General features: G+C 39.1%; 1 protein-coding gene across 4 annotated transcripts in view; it reads left to right on the top strand.

Moving 5' to 3' along the window:
- The first annotated feature begins 493 nt into the window (after nt 1-493).
- Nucleotides 494-13,226, top strand: part of PPP2R2A (protein phosphatase 2 regulatory subunit Balpha) — an 85,531-nt gene continuing 72,798 nt past the window's right edge. For 3 of the 4 annotated variants that reach the window (XM_049101440.1, XM_049101439.1, XM_025463044.3), the window contains exon 1: nt 2,852-2,926. Coding sequence is in view for 1 of the 4 variants with exons in the window: in XM_025463048.3 (XP_025318833.1) it covers nt 822-828; nt 2,852-2,926 (82 nt within the window). In the remaining 3 variants the exon portion in view is untranslated. Of the gene's footprint in view, nt 829-2,851; nt 2,927-13,226 lie in introns of those variants that run through there. The other variant, XM_025463048.3, reaches the window with a different exon arrangement.

Raw genomic sequence — 13,226 nt, 5'->3', positions numbered from 1 at the left:
ACGGTCCGCTACTAGCAAACTCGGTTTTCCGTCCAGAAAACACTGAGCCGCTCTCAGTGGCCAAGGGCTGTCGCCTCAGTTCCCGGGGCCCGGGAGAAAGTATTTCATTCGCCCAGACGGAGCCGGCCCAGCTGCGTCCTTCTCGGGGCCGCGAACTTTCCCCCTGGGCCGAGCCGCCGAGCGTGCACCCTTCGTCCTTTGCTGCACGGGCCACGGGGTCACCAGTTTAAGGAGGAACGCGGTGGGCTCGGGGACGCAGCGTCGCACGGACCCCCGGAGCCCGCGGCTGGAGCCCGCCCCGGAGTCCGCAGAGGCCGCGGCCAGGCTCCCGAGCACCCCGCGCGGCAGAGGGCGCGGCGTGGAAGCCCCGCGGGCCCGGAGGAAGGGGCGGGGCCTGGAGCCCGGCCGGCCGCGCCCCGCCCCTCCCCCTCGGGTCTCCGCCCCGCCCCGCCCCGCCTCGCCCCGCCCCGCCCCTCCGGCCCGGCCGCCCCGCCCCCGGTGACGTCACTGGCCAGGCCAGCCGGCGCCATTTTGAAAGTGGAGTCGCCTACCCCTGCCGCTGCCGCCGCCGCCGCTGTCGTAGCTGCCGCCGCCGCTGCCGGAGAAAGAGCGAGAGCGGGGAAGCCCCAGAGTGAAATCCACCATCCTGCTGGCTCGTCTGCCCGCCCCTCCTTCCTTCTCCCCCGACCCCCGCCCTCTCCCCCCACAGGTGCCATCCGCCGCCATCCGCCCTCTCTACCCCCCCATCCCCAGGTGAGGGGGGTGAGTTCAGGAAGCGGAGACCCCGAGGACCCCGGCAGGGTCACCATTTGCAGCGCAACATGGCAGGTAAAGGAGAAATCACCCTCGTCCACTGACAAGGCACCGCTTCCTTCCTTCTCCCTCCATCACCCCCTAGCGACCGCCGGCGCCTCCCGTAGAGCCACGGGGCGCCCCTCGGGTCTCCGGGAGTCGGTCAGGCGGGGTGGGGTGGGGGTGGGGAGGGCTGTGGGGGGGCGGGGGTCGCAGTGAGCGCGACTGGGCTCCGGAGCGAGGGCTGGAGGCTCGGCACGGGTGGGGGTGGGGAGTGTGCCGGCGAGCCGGGGGTAAGGCGTGGGTGGGGCGGGGTGGGGGCGAGCGCCGACTCGGCCCTCCGGCTCTGGGGCCCGCTCCCCTCGCCCCCCCTCCTCGGCCAGCCCCCGCCGCTCCCCGGGGCTTATTTTAAGCGCCCTTCCTTCATTTAATTCCTATTTTTTTCCTCCCCTGCTGCAAGCCTTCTGGGTGTTTATATTAATGTATTTTTGCCCTGAGAAGAGTGCTTTACAAGTTAAAATACAATGGGGACCTATGTGTATTCCCCCCCTCCCCTCCCCTCCCCTCCCCTCCCCTGCCCCCTTGCAACTGTGGGTAGGTACGTCTATTTTTGAGACCATGAACCTAAATTTTTTTTTTTTTTTTTTTGGTCTCGAACTAGTTCCCTTTCGTTTCTCACCCTTCGTGTCCAAAGAGTGCAGGGTCCCCTCATACCCCCCAAGTTGCATGAAAAATGTAATTTAAACTTTGCGTTTTCGTGTGTTAGTTTTTTTTTTTTTTTTTTTTGCGCAGATGTCCTTTTCCCAAAAGGGTTTCGTAGAGTTAGTTAAAATAGTTGTGGAGTTCAGTGTTATAAATAGCCAAGAGGAGAGAGAGATGTAGGTAAAAGCCTGGTGCGGTGCGGGGCGGGGGTTGGGGGGGGTGGGTGGGAAAGGATGCATACAGAAAAACCAGCTTGGAAAATTTAGCAAGGAAGGAAGGTGAAGGAAGAGAAAGGTGATTGCTTTGAGGATGATTTTTTTTTTTTTTTTAAATACGTTTTGATGTCGCTGAACGTCTTCGTTCTTTTAGGAGAACCAATTCTAGAGCTTGATTCAGTCGTTCCCTCCCCCCCCATAGAACCAGGACATTTCCTCCCTCCCCAGTGCTTGGGAGCGAAATAGAAACATTCAGGGACTAAATCAATTTTTCATGCTTCTCCCAAGATAAGAACCTTTAAATGATAAGACCTTTAAGAAAAAGTTGAGGTGTGTTGGGTTGGACTTAACGTCTTGCTGTAAATAAGTTGGCTCTTTGGCCTTGTTGAATGATTAAATGAAATTAAAATTGTTTTTGCACAAGATGACGACCAACTAGTGAAATTGTTTGCAAGGTCCTTTGGATTCTGAGGGATAAGGTGAAGGGAGGCAGAGCAAGCTTCCTCTGACAGTCTCTACACCCGCATTGTTTTTTTTTTTTTTTTTTTTCTCGTTTTCTTTTCCTGTCTGGAGCCAGTGATTTGCTGGTAATGAAATGCAAAGAAATGGGTGGTGAGTGTTGTTGTGTTTGCTGTGTGTGCGCTTTGGCGATTGGGTTCATATGAATCATTACTCCTCACCCAGGCAGTAATGTTCCTGAAGTTTTCTCTTCGTTCCATGTTTTATGGTAGTTTAACCTTATTAACCCTTCTGCAGGTTTTTGTAAACTTAAAGGAAAACTGTCTTAACTTTTGGTATTTACTTTTCTCTGGTAGGTCTTGAGTGACTGTCAGGCTTTTGCTGTATTTGAGGGAAGGGCAAATGGAAGTTTTGAACACATGCACAATGTTAATGGTAGCACATGGCCTTTAAATATTTCATACCTGGAATCTCTCTCTCCCCCCCCCCCCCCTTTTTTTTTAATGCAGTACCAACTATTGGAGACTAACCTTCTTCCAAATTAGTGCTCTGGGCTGGTTGTGGTTGTATGTGTGGGCAGTAGTAGGCTATTAGTATCATGCCAACCATGGATACCATCTCTGTGTTTACGAGAGTAAACATGAACAGAACTCAGTTTTAATTGGTATGTTTTCTTTTTCCAGGAGCTGGAGGAGGGAATGATATTCAGTGGTGTTTTTCTCAGGTGAAAGGAGCAGTAGATGATGATGTAGCGGAAGGTAAGAAAGCATTGAATAATGCAAAATTTGAGTATGGAATCTTCAGAATCTTGATTATTGAAGGATTTCCTTGTAGCTAGTTTAAGAATATACTGCGTTTATTGTCTGACCAATGGAGGAACAGTTTTAAAAGTCACCTTTCTGGAAGACATTCAGTCTTCTATTTTTAATACCTTGTATTAATAATACCCTTATTATTAATACCTTGTATCATTTTTTATCTCTATTAAGTGAAAGGAGCATTAGATGATGATGTATATAAAACTTGTCACAAGAAAAATCTAAGGTTCATATGGTAAAGGTTTCTTGACTGTAAATTTCCTGTACAAATAAGTGGTGATGCATTTTCATGTTCGTACGTCAGTTTTAGATAATCGTGTTAAAATAGGCGTCATCAACGTTTAGCTCAGAAACATTTTTGAATGACTGTCATTCATTTTTGGGTAAGATTTTTAGTGTTTAACTGGCATACTTTCAAAGTGTGGTGTTGACATTCTGTGAAGAAATGCTGGCTCAAATGATACATTTTATTGTCTTGTAAGGATTAATTTAGATGGATGAGGAAGCAACAGTGCTGTAGACATATAGCATGGCTTCTGGGGAGCTTATTCTTGTGCAGTTAGAAGCTGGGTTTGATCAGTTGAAGTACTTAAGTCTTAATTCTTTGCCAAATTTGTTTTATTAGTGTATTTCAAAAACTTAAAAAGTTTTGAAATGTTACAGTTTTGCACTTAATTTGAGATGGTCTTAAGGTGGTGGAGGCATTATTTCCCATAAAGTAGTTGTGTCATTTCATTGTTCAGAAATATTTATAAAGTTTGGATTTTAATGGCATTCTGTCTTGAATTACAGTAGGAATTTCCCAACAAAACTAAAATGAATTAAAATGTCCTTTTAGTTTAAAAAAAATTGTCTAGTGAAAGTTTACAAATCTTCTCTCTTTAGGTTGTATTGTCCTCCTTTTAAGATCCTATTTCTGACCTACTGTCTGCAGTACTGTTTGTTTTGAGGATTTCCTCAGGTGATGGTAGGATGATGGCTTGTGTTGAGCCAGTCAGATGCTTGGATTTGCCTGTGTCTCTGTCATTCTCAGTGAAGTGTCTGATCAGCTTGATGTGTCCTTTTTGGAGCCAGTTGGCATACATTGTACTTGTGATACTTTACAGAGCAGTATCACATTTCTTTTCTATTGAATCCTCATCTTTTTCAGATGAGAAATCAGAAGCCTTAGTTAAGAGACTCACTTATGGTCACACAAATAGTGCAAATCAAGGTTTTCTGGTGAAGCTTGTGGTGGTTGACTTGTTGAGAGAAATCCTTTAAGTTCAAAAGAGGACTCGTGTTACTCATTTTATAATTCCATTACCTGTTGAATATTAGGCACTCAGATATTGTATCATTTATTCTGTGCTGTTGTATAATACTCGTTATGAGAATGCTATATACTTGGAAACTATTCCTGGGTTAATTTCCATTTATTTTTTATATCAAAGATCTGTTGAGCTTCCTAAATATTGAGCACTGGGGCTGCCAAGTATCTGGGACATAAACCCTGCCCTGAAGGAGCTCATGGTTTACTTGCTAAACTAAGTAGGCAGAGAGACCACATAGATTTTATTTAATTAGAAGAAATTGGTGGTTCTAAACTTACCTAACTGAATCAAATGATAGTTTGTGATATGTATGATGGAATCAGTTGTAGTTTTCTTCTGCTGATACTTAGTAGCTACATTTTGCTCCTGATTGATGAAATACTTTTTTTTTTTTTTTTGAGGTTGTTAAATAACACTTTAACATATAGTGAGTGCATTCCTAGTGTCTTAACATGCTGAGGTTTGGTATGTATATTTTAGTAAAAACATGACTTAACTCTAGTACTTCTGTTTATGCTGCTGTAGTATTAAACACCTAATTTTCAAATTTTACTTTTAATTTTTTTTTTGCATACTGTAGTTTTGCATGTCATAGTCTATTATGTTACTAAGGGAAGATTTGCTTTTCCTAAATAGGATGAATATGTTTCCCCTCTTGTTTTAGACTGTAAACTCTAAACAGGTTACATCTAGCTAAATCTTCAGTTTAGCTTGCCTGTTTTCTGTTAATGATGCATTGCAGCTTCTTTCCCATCAAAGGCTCCAAATTGTCTTTCCCCTCCTACATGCAGTAGCTGTCACAGCATACCATTTTTACTTCTGTAATGCTTTAGTCTTCTTTCCATACCCACTGTCACCTTAGTTCAGGTTCTTAGTATTTTTCATCCAGGTTGCAGTAACTTCCTAAATGATTTCCTGCTTCTTGTCCTCTGTTCTGCTTCTAAGTTAATCTTAAATGCTATCCCATTTTTATGTTCCTCAGAAATCTTCAGTGGTCACTGCTTCCCCAGGATTATAAATTACATTCAAGTATTTTAGCCTAGAATATGAGGTGTTTCACCAGTATGACCCCTGTTTCTAAGTTCATCTGCTAAGAGGGTTTATGATCCAGCTAAATGGATGCTGTTCTTCAAATCCTGTACAGTCTTACTATTGGGTCTTTGCTGTTTCCACCTTGGAATGCCTTATACACTCCTCCCACAATTTATTGCTTTTATCAGAATTCTTCAAGTCACATCTGTAACTCTTCTATTCATCTTCCTTTTTTGGAAGTATTTTAAAAAATCTTTCTTCATAGTGCTTTGTATTTATTACTTATCCTAAACCTTTGCTGTTACACTGTGCAGGACTAATGCATCTTTGTGCTCTATGCAGAACATCCTATACAAGCTGCTATGCTTAGAACAATGCCTGGTGCATAGTAGGTGTTGAGTATTTGTTGAATGAAGGAATGTGTTAATATTATGAGGCTTTGAAGGGGGAAAGAGATACGTTGAAAAGAGGATTGTGATATGCTTCTGAAAATCATGGATGTATCCACTTGGCAGGCTTTATAACCGGATTGATGTTATACAGCTGTGTAATGGAAAGAAGTTTTTATCTTGGTGACAAACGAGTGGTTTCTGTTGTTGTTCTTTTACTCTAATCTTGTTAATTCTCAAAGTTGTTTTAGGAAAGAAACAGTCCAATGTTATTACTACTGGTAAGTTAAATTGTGTGAAAAAAAAAGTTAAATTGTGTGGGAGATAAAGGGCTCTTTGGGGGACTGAATTTAGAAAGAAGTCTTTACTGGACTTAATTAAGGCTCAATTTGTCATTAAGTATATTGCAGAATTAAGAATTTTGATGTTTTACCAAATACTCTGACCTTTGGCCAATGTAGGCTCTTACTGGGATACTTATTCTATGCACACATCTCTTTAGGCACTTGAAGTGGTTTATCTTTGGTATAGTCACTTGTCTAGAAGGGGAGGTACTAAAATCTCTATCCCTCAGTCTCATGTCCTGCAGTTTTCCTTTTAATCTTTGTGGTAGTGGTAATAAGATTTTATCATATTCTGTAATTGAAAATTTTCCTTTATTGACTACTTGCTCTCATGAGACAGTGCGTAGTTACAGACACTGGTGCTAGGCCACATAGTTTGAATCCTACTCAGCCCTCTGCTAGCTTTGTAATCTTGGGCAAATTAACTCACCTTTGTGCCATTTTCCTCTCTAAAATTAAGATCACAATAAAATCTTATGGTGTTGTTTTTGTGATTTTTAAATGAGTTAATATGCATAAAGCAGAAGCCTGACACATAGTAAGGGTGTTATAAGGATTTAGCTGTTATTTTTTTGAACACTTATGGCAAATAAGAGTTGGAGAAGGAGAAAACTGGGCAATTGTTTTTAAAGGCTACTAAGGATTTCTTCTCAAAGTGGAGATGGTATGTATATTTTACACATATTCTTTAATTCCAATGACACATAGTTCAGAAAACATTCAAAACTAAACCATAGCCTTAGAGACACATACTAAACTGGTAGGTAAAACTCTGAAGAAAAGCTACAAAATAATTGCTATAAAAGCCAGTATGTGGTGGTTACCTTTAAGTGATGGAAGGGAGTTCTTGGAAGGGAGTCTGGGAGCCTCATGGAGATGGTATCCTGACTGGGTGACAGTTGTACTGATTAACTGATTATCCTGGACATTTTTCTTTTCTTTTTTTTTTCTTTTTAATATTTAATTTATTCATGAGAGACAGAGAGAGGCAGAGACATAGGGATAAGCATGCTTGCTGTGGGAAGCCTGATGCAGGACTCGATCACAGGACCCTGGGATCACGACCAGAGCCAAAGGCAGATGTTCAACAACTGAGCCACGCAGGCACCCCCTGGACATTTTTCTTTTGATTTTTGATTTTCTGTATTTGTTAGATTTCACCCCAAAAGAGTGTGCGTGTGTTTAAATCAATACTGTATTAAAAAAGGGTTTAGAGTGAAAACTGGCAATCCCTACCTTCATCTACTCCCTAATCCTCCCTCATCCTTCTAAAGACGATTATATTGGACTCTTTCAACTGTATTCCCTGGTGCTTATTTTTTTGTGAGTGAAATGATACTAATATTTCTCATCCATTTTAGACATAACCAGGTGACTTTCCTCTCTAGTAGATGAAGCTTAAGCTGTTCCCCTTATCAACCCCATGCCCCAATGTTTTAACATATAGTATGGTTAAATTAGAAGTTGGTGCTTACATTGTTAGGAGCATGCACATGTTCACTGCTGAACCAAGACTACATTGTTCCTCGTGTACCAGTTCATTTGTCCTAAAGCTAATAATTGCCCATTTTTAATTTGCCTAGTTTTTTTTGTATTTGCATTTTGTATTTTTATTTTTTATATTTGTGTTTTTGTTTTTTTTAAGATTTTACTTATTTATTCATGAGAGACAGAGAGAGAGAGAGAGAGGCAGAGACACAGGCAGAGGGAGAAGCAGGCTCCATGCATGGAGCCCGATGTAGGACTCGGTCCTTGGTCTCCAGGATCAGGCCCTGGGCTGAAGGCGGCGCTAAACCACTGAGCCACCTGGACTGCCCTATATTTGCGTTTTTTAAAAAACACTTTGTTATGGGAGATTTTGAACATTACAGAAAATGTGTGGAATAGTGCATTGAACCTCCATCACCCAGCATCATCAACCCATGGCCGTTGCTGCCCCTTTTATACATCACTTGATCCCTTTCCAGCCCTTTGTATTTAGCAGTAGAAACATTACTGACTTTGTTTTTATAATCAGGATTCAACAAACTAGAAAACCAAGGTCATCAGTTTAAAGTGTTTAAAGTGAAACAAAAATAATTTTTCCTAATTTTTTTTTTTTTTTGCAGCACCAATACTTAGTAATCTATTGTTTGCTTAAGTTTTAGTTGTGGAAATATTAAAAATTCAAATACATGTGGATAATCTGAAGTGTGTAATTTTTGTAAACATATGGAACAATTGTTATCATTCAAGATGGTTAATTAATGTAAATTTTCAATATTGTTGAGTATTAAGTATTAATTTTAAGTTTATAATATTTTAATGCAAGTATGTATTTCCTTATCTCCATTATTTAACCTTAATTTTTTTATAGGAAGTTATTTTAGGATATGGTTTTATTACATAAAACCTTGTTTTTATGAAACTTGGATCCATATGTATTGCATCTTTCAATGCTTTGATCTTGTTTATTTTTGGTAGGATTTAGACCAATGGACTGATTTTCTTGGGGTGGGGGAGTTCAGTAGTAGAGTGTAAGTAGTCCCCAAATAAAGACCTAATAAATAAAATTGTGAAAAACAGTTTTTGGGATATCACATTAAATTTAATGGTTTTAAATGTCTAATGCTACAATATAAAAAGAATTTAATATCATCTGTGTTCTGTGTTTCTTAGAGTGGTATGCATATTAGATTTAGGCACTAAGGCCAATCAGTAGGAAAAAATTGTAGAACCCTGTTTTTTGCAGATTTCAAAATACAACAAAACCTAATGACCCATGGTAGAGGCCTCATTTAACATTCTTGTATCACACGTGACACTCCTCCTTGCTCTTAACACTGGTATTACTGATAGAAGTCTCATACTCATGTGATACAATCACTTAGTGTAAAGTTGCCCATTAAATAATGTGAATGACTCTCTAGTATTAGGCAGTATCCTCTTTTCTTTTAAGATATTGCATCGGTATATGCCTGGTTTAGTTGAATTGCAGAAAGAAAACTAAGCTATATTTTTAAGTTTCTTATGTCATTAAATGGGAAAATTGAATAGTTGGACATAGATATTTTAGCTAATCTCCTCAACTATGATCTCTTTTCCCCTGAAGTGATAATGGAAATTATAATTGAGCAATCAAGGATCCACAAGTTGCTTTCTTAGTAGAAGTAAAGAGAAAGTCTTGGTAACTTCTAAATTATTACTTTTTTTAAAAGTAAATAATTGAATCTGATTATTACCACTGTATAGTCAGTATGAGGAAGAGATGGCCTGGTCATCTTAAGTAGTCATAGCAGCCAGAGTTTATTGAGTGTTTAACTATGTGCCAGGTACTTTTTATACGTTAGGTGCTTTTTATATGTTTCATTAAACTTCACAAAATCTCTGTGAAATAAGTAGATGCTGTTTTTCCATATTACAAACTTGGAAGTTTAATTTATTAACTGTGTGTCTTTGAGCAGGTGTTGGAACCTAGGATTCATACTTCAAATTTAATTTTCCTTTTAATCTCCCTAATGTAATTTTACTTATTTCAAAACTTGCTACTTTTTTTGGTTAATGTGAAGGTGTTTGAGGTTGTTGGAATGTGACTTGTTTATAACAGAGTTACTTATAATGCCCAGTGGATTGCGGTTGTTTTGAAGTAATTCAATTTGGAGATTTTCTGGATTTTTCTAACAGATATTTTAAGATAGGATGTGCTGTAATTGGGCTGTACAGGCTTTATAAACCTTCTGAGGTTGTATGTAAAGTTGTATTGTGTATACTTGTACATAAGTCAGCGAGAGTCCATAACTATTATCGAAATAGCTATTTTAGAGTGTGGTCTGGTGACTCCTCAACTCATTCAAAAGGTGTATGAAGTCAAAACTATTTGTATATTAATATGATATTTGCCTTTTTGACAATGTTGATATTTGCAGCACTGGTACAAAAGCAATGTGGGTAAAGCTGCTGGTGTCTTAGTGTGAATCAAGTCTTTGGCACCAAATGGTCCCAGTAGTCATGGTAATCTATACCATGTACCAGCAGTTTAAAAATGCCAGTTTTACATATGAATGTTTTTGGTGAAGCAGTAAAAACTAATTTTATTAAATCTTGACTCTTTGAGTTACATGTGTGTTAAACATTCTGTGTGACAAAATGAGGTACACCAAAGCACTCTGCTACAGATCAGAATACGTGTTGTTTGGAGGAAAAGCATTCGTGTGCTTATTTGGGTATTAAGCTGAACTAGCTATCTGCTCCTTTCATGGAACATTATTTTTGTTAGAACTACTGACAAGGGATGGTTATTCAGATTTGGATATTTAGCAGACATCTTCTCAAATGAACAGTGAATTTGTTGCCTCAATGGACACAGTCTTTGTTGCCCATGATGGAATTTGAGCTTTCAAGCAAAAGTGAGAATTTTGGAAAACATGTTTTGATCATCTTGAGTTGGATAACTTCCCAATACTTAAAGATTTTTCAGATGAGATCAGTAGTATTAATGACTGTAATTTTTGATGAAATGTAATGAAATGTATCAACGTTTGGAAGCTCTGAATATCTGGATGACTCTGAATCGGTGTTTCACAACTATCCAATGCCTGTGATGGTAAAAAAAAAAATGCATAAGTAAAAGTGCAAGGTACAGCAATGGATATTAATGTAACAGACAATGGTTTCAGATTCCACAAACTTTTAAGAAACTACCACTTGTCCAGTTTGGGTATAGTATCAAAGGAATATCCATACTGCCTAAAAAGCCTATTAAAATACTCCTACCTTTTCAATCACATACCTGAATGAGGGTGGATTTTCTTTGTATATTTAACCAATGCAATGCAGTGGAGTGTGTTGAGTGTAGTAGTCAAAATCTAGGTGTCTTTCATTTCAGCCACACATTAGATTTGCAGCATTGTAAAACAGTGCCATTCTTCTTGCTAATTTTTTGCTGAGGGTAAAGTCATTCATCTTTTTTTGTTAATGTGTAGGGTTTATCATTAATATTTTTAAATTGATAAGTATTTTAAAATTTGTAAGGCCTTTGGGGTCCTCGGATTTTAAGTGTAAAGAAATCACTGCCCTCTAGAAATAGCTGACAGCCATTGGTTTAGTCTGGTCAAAGGTTTCACTGTATTAATGCTTTAAAAAAGTCTCACAGACCACAAGATAAGTGATCAGAGCAGTATGCTGCTTTTGTGCATGAATATCTGAAGTGATATTTCCTGTGACTCGATATTGTTGTTTCAGCCTATTCCCTCACTTTAGATACCAAATTAGATGTACCTTAAGCTCTTTCATCTGGTGATTTTGGTGAAGGAAGGATACTTTTAGGATTTTAAAATACCTATTTTTAAACTTAACCTCCCTTGCAGAGATTACATACTATATTTGTCAAAATACTTTGGATCTAAAAGGTGTTTTTTTTTTTTTAGGGCATTTCCCACTATCTGCTCAGTCCAGTTAACATTAACACTTACTGTAGGATTACTGAGTTCCTTAGAGCCTGGTGTGCTGCCATTTCTGGTTGCTGCCTGGTTCTTTGAAATGAGTTGGTGACCTTGGAATTGTGTTTTATTTTGAGCCCAACATGTAGCACTTTGATGTGTGTGTGTGTTTTTTTTTTTTTCTTGTAAGAAAGGCATAAAATTGGCACTGTAATTTTCTATTTCCCAACTCTATTAATTACTATAGGGAGGAAAGGGAAAGAGGACTGTTTTCTTTAAATTTTACTTTTTTTAAAGTTTATTTTTTAGTAATCTCTACACTCTGTGGGGCTCAAACTCACAGCCCTGAGATCAGGAGTCGCGTGCTCTTCTGACTGAGCCAGCCAGTCACCCCTAAATTTTACTTTAAAGTACAGCATAGGGGATCCCTGGGTGGCTCAGCGGTTTAGCGCCTGCCTTTGGCCCAGGGCGCGATCCTGGAGTCCCGGGATCGAGTCCCATGTCATGCTCCCGGCATAGAGCCTGCTTCTGCCTCCTCCTGTGCACTCTGCCCCCCCCATCATAAATAAACAAACAAATAAATAAATAAATAAATAAATAAATAAATAAATACAGCATAATTCTTAAAATAGTTGCTGAATTTCCCATTCTAAGAATGCAGTATCAGCCTTTTATTGCTTAATATTTTCAGTATTTTTTTTGGCTCTTTTTCTACCCTTTAGAGAACACTTGTCAAAGTACTGTATGTATGCCTTTTAAAACTGGCTACACCAGTTTCCCATATGCGTTTAAATGTTAGGTTTGTTAAAAAAGAAACAACTAATTATTTTTAACGTATTTAGTTAATCTTCGTCGTTAATTAAAATGTCACCCAGGTCTTTGCCTGAGTCATATGTGGAATCCTTGGCAAATCATGATGGAATGCTTTTCTATAAGTCGCTATACAAAAGAGGTTATGCTTTTGTAATTTTTTGTTTCTTTTCGTTGATTTCCTTTTTGAATGTTTCAATATCAGTTGGGATTTTCTCTTCTGGAACCTTTGAATTATTTCTTTTATCCAGTTCAAGGAGGTTCATAGACCAGTGACCCTATTTAAAAACCTCTGCTTTAACCTAAAGTTTTGCCTGTGGTTATATGCCTGCTGAAATTTGGAAGAGTTGAGGATATTTTATATGGAAATAATAGCTTTTGGACTGTATTTTTTTTCTTAGGAGTCCTCTTAGTACTTAGTGTTCCTGCTATGATATTAGAAGGATGAATCTTTTCTAAGATACTGGACTTGACAGCTTTAGTATATCCTCATCTTTTTTTTTTTTTTTTTTAATTAAAAATTTCTGTCTCTTTAACCACAGGTAAAATCATTAGAGGAATATATTGGGTTTTGAATCAGTTTTTTGTTTTATACTTAATTCAGAAGAAATCTAAACTTCTTCGGTAGCCCATAATAAGAGAGAAACCAAAGTATAGATAAAAGAGATTGATGAGAAAATTTTCTAAGTTTTCTAAAGATCTGGGAAAATGTTAACTTTTAGAACCTGGCATTGTAGGTAGGGTGTCAAGTCTCTTTTGTGTGAAAGTGGAGATAGAACCTTCTTGGTGTTACCTGTCTTTATTTTTTCCAGCTTACCACAAGAGTCCTATGGGTCTGCAATAGATGTGTTTTTAAGGTAGCATAAGAGGAATCTTGAATACATTCTTGTTGGCATATAGATTGGGAAGGTTGTAGGCAGTAAATAATTCTTGTC

The sequence above is a fragment of the Canis lupus genome, chromosome 25 (assembly GCF_003254725.2).
Source record: "Canis lupus dingo isolate Sandy chromosome 25, ASM325472v2, whole genome shotgun sequence".
NCBI classification, from domain to species: Eukaryota; Metazoa; Chordata; class Mammalia; order Carnivora; family Canidae; genus Canis; species Canis lupus.
Note: the sequence above shows the minus strand (reverse complement) of the source record. Positions and strands in the feature narration are given on the sequence as shown.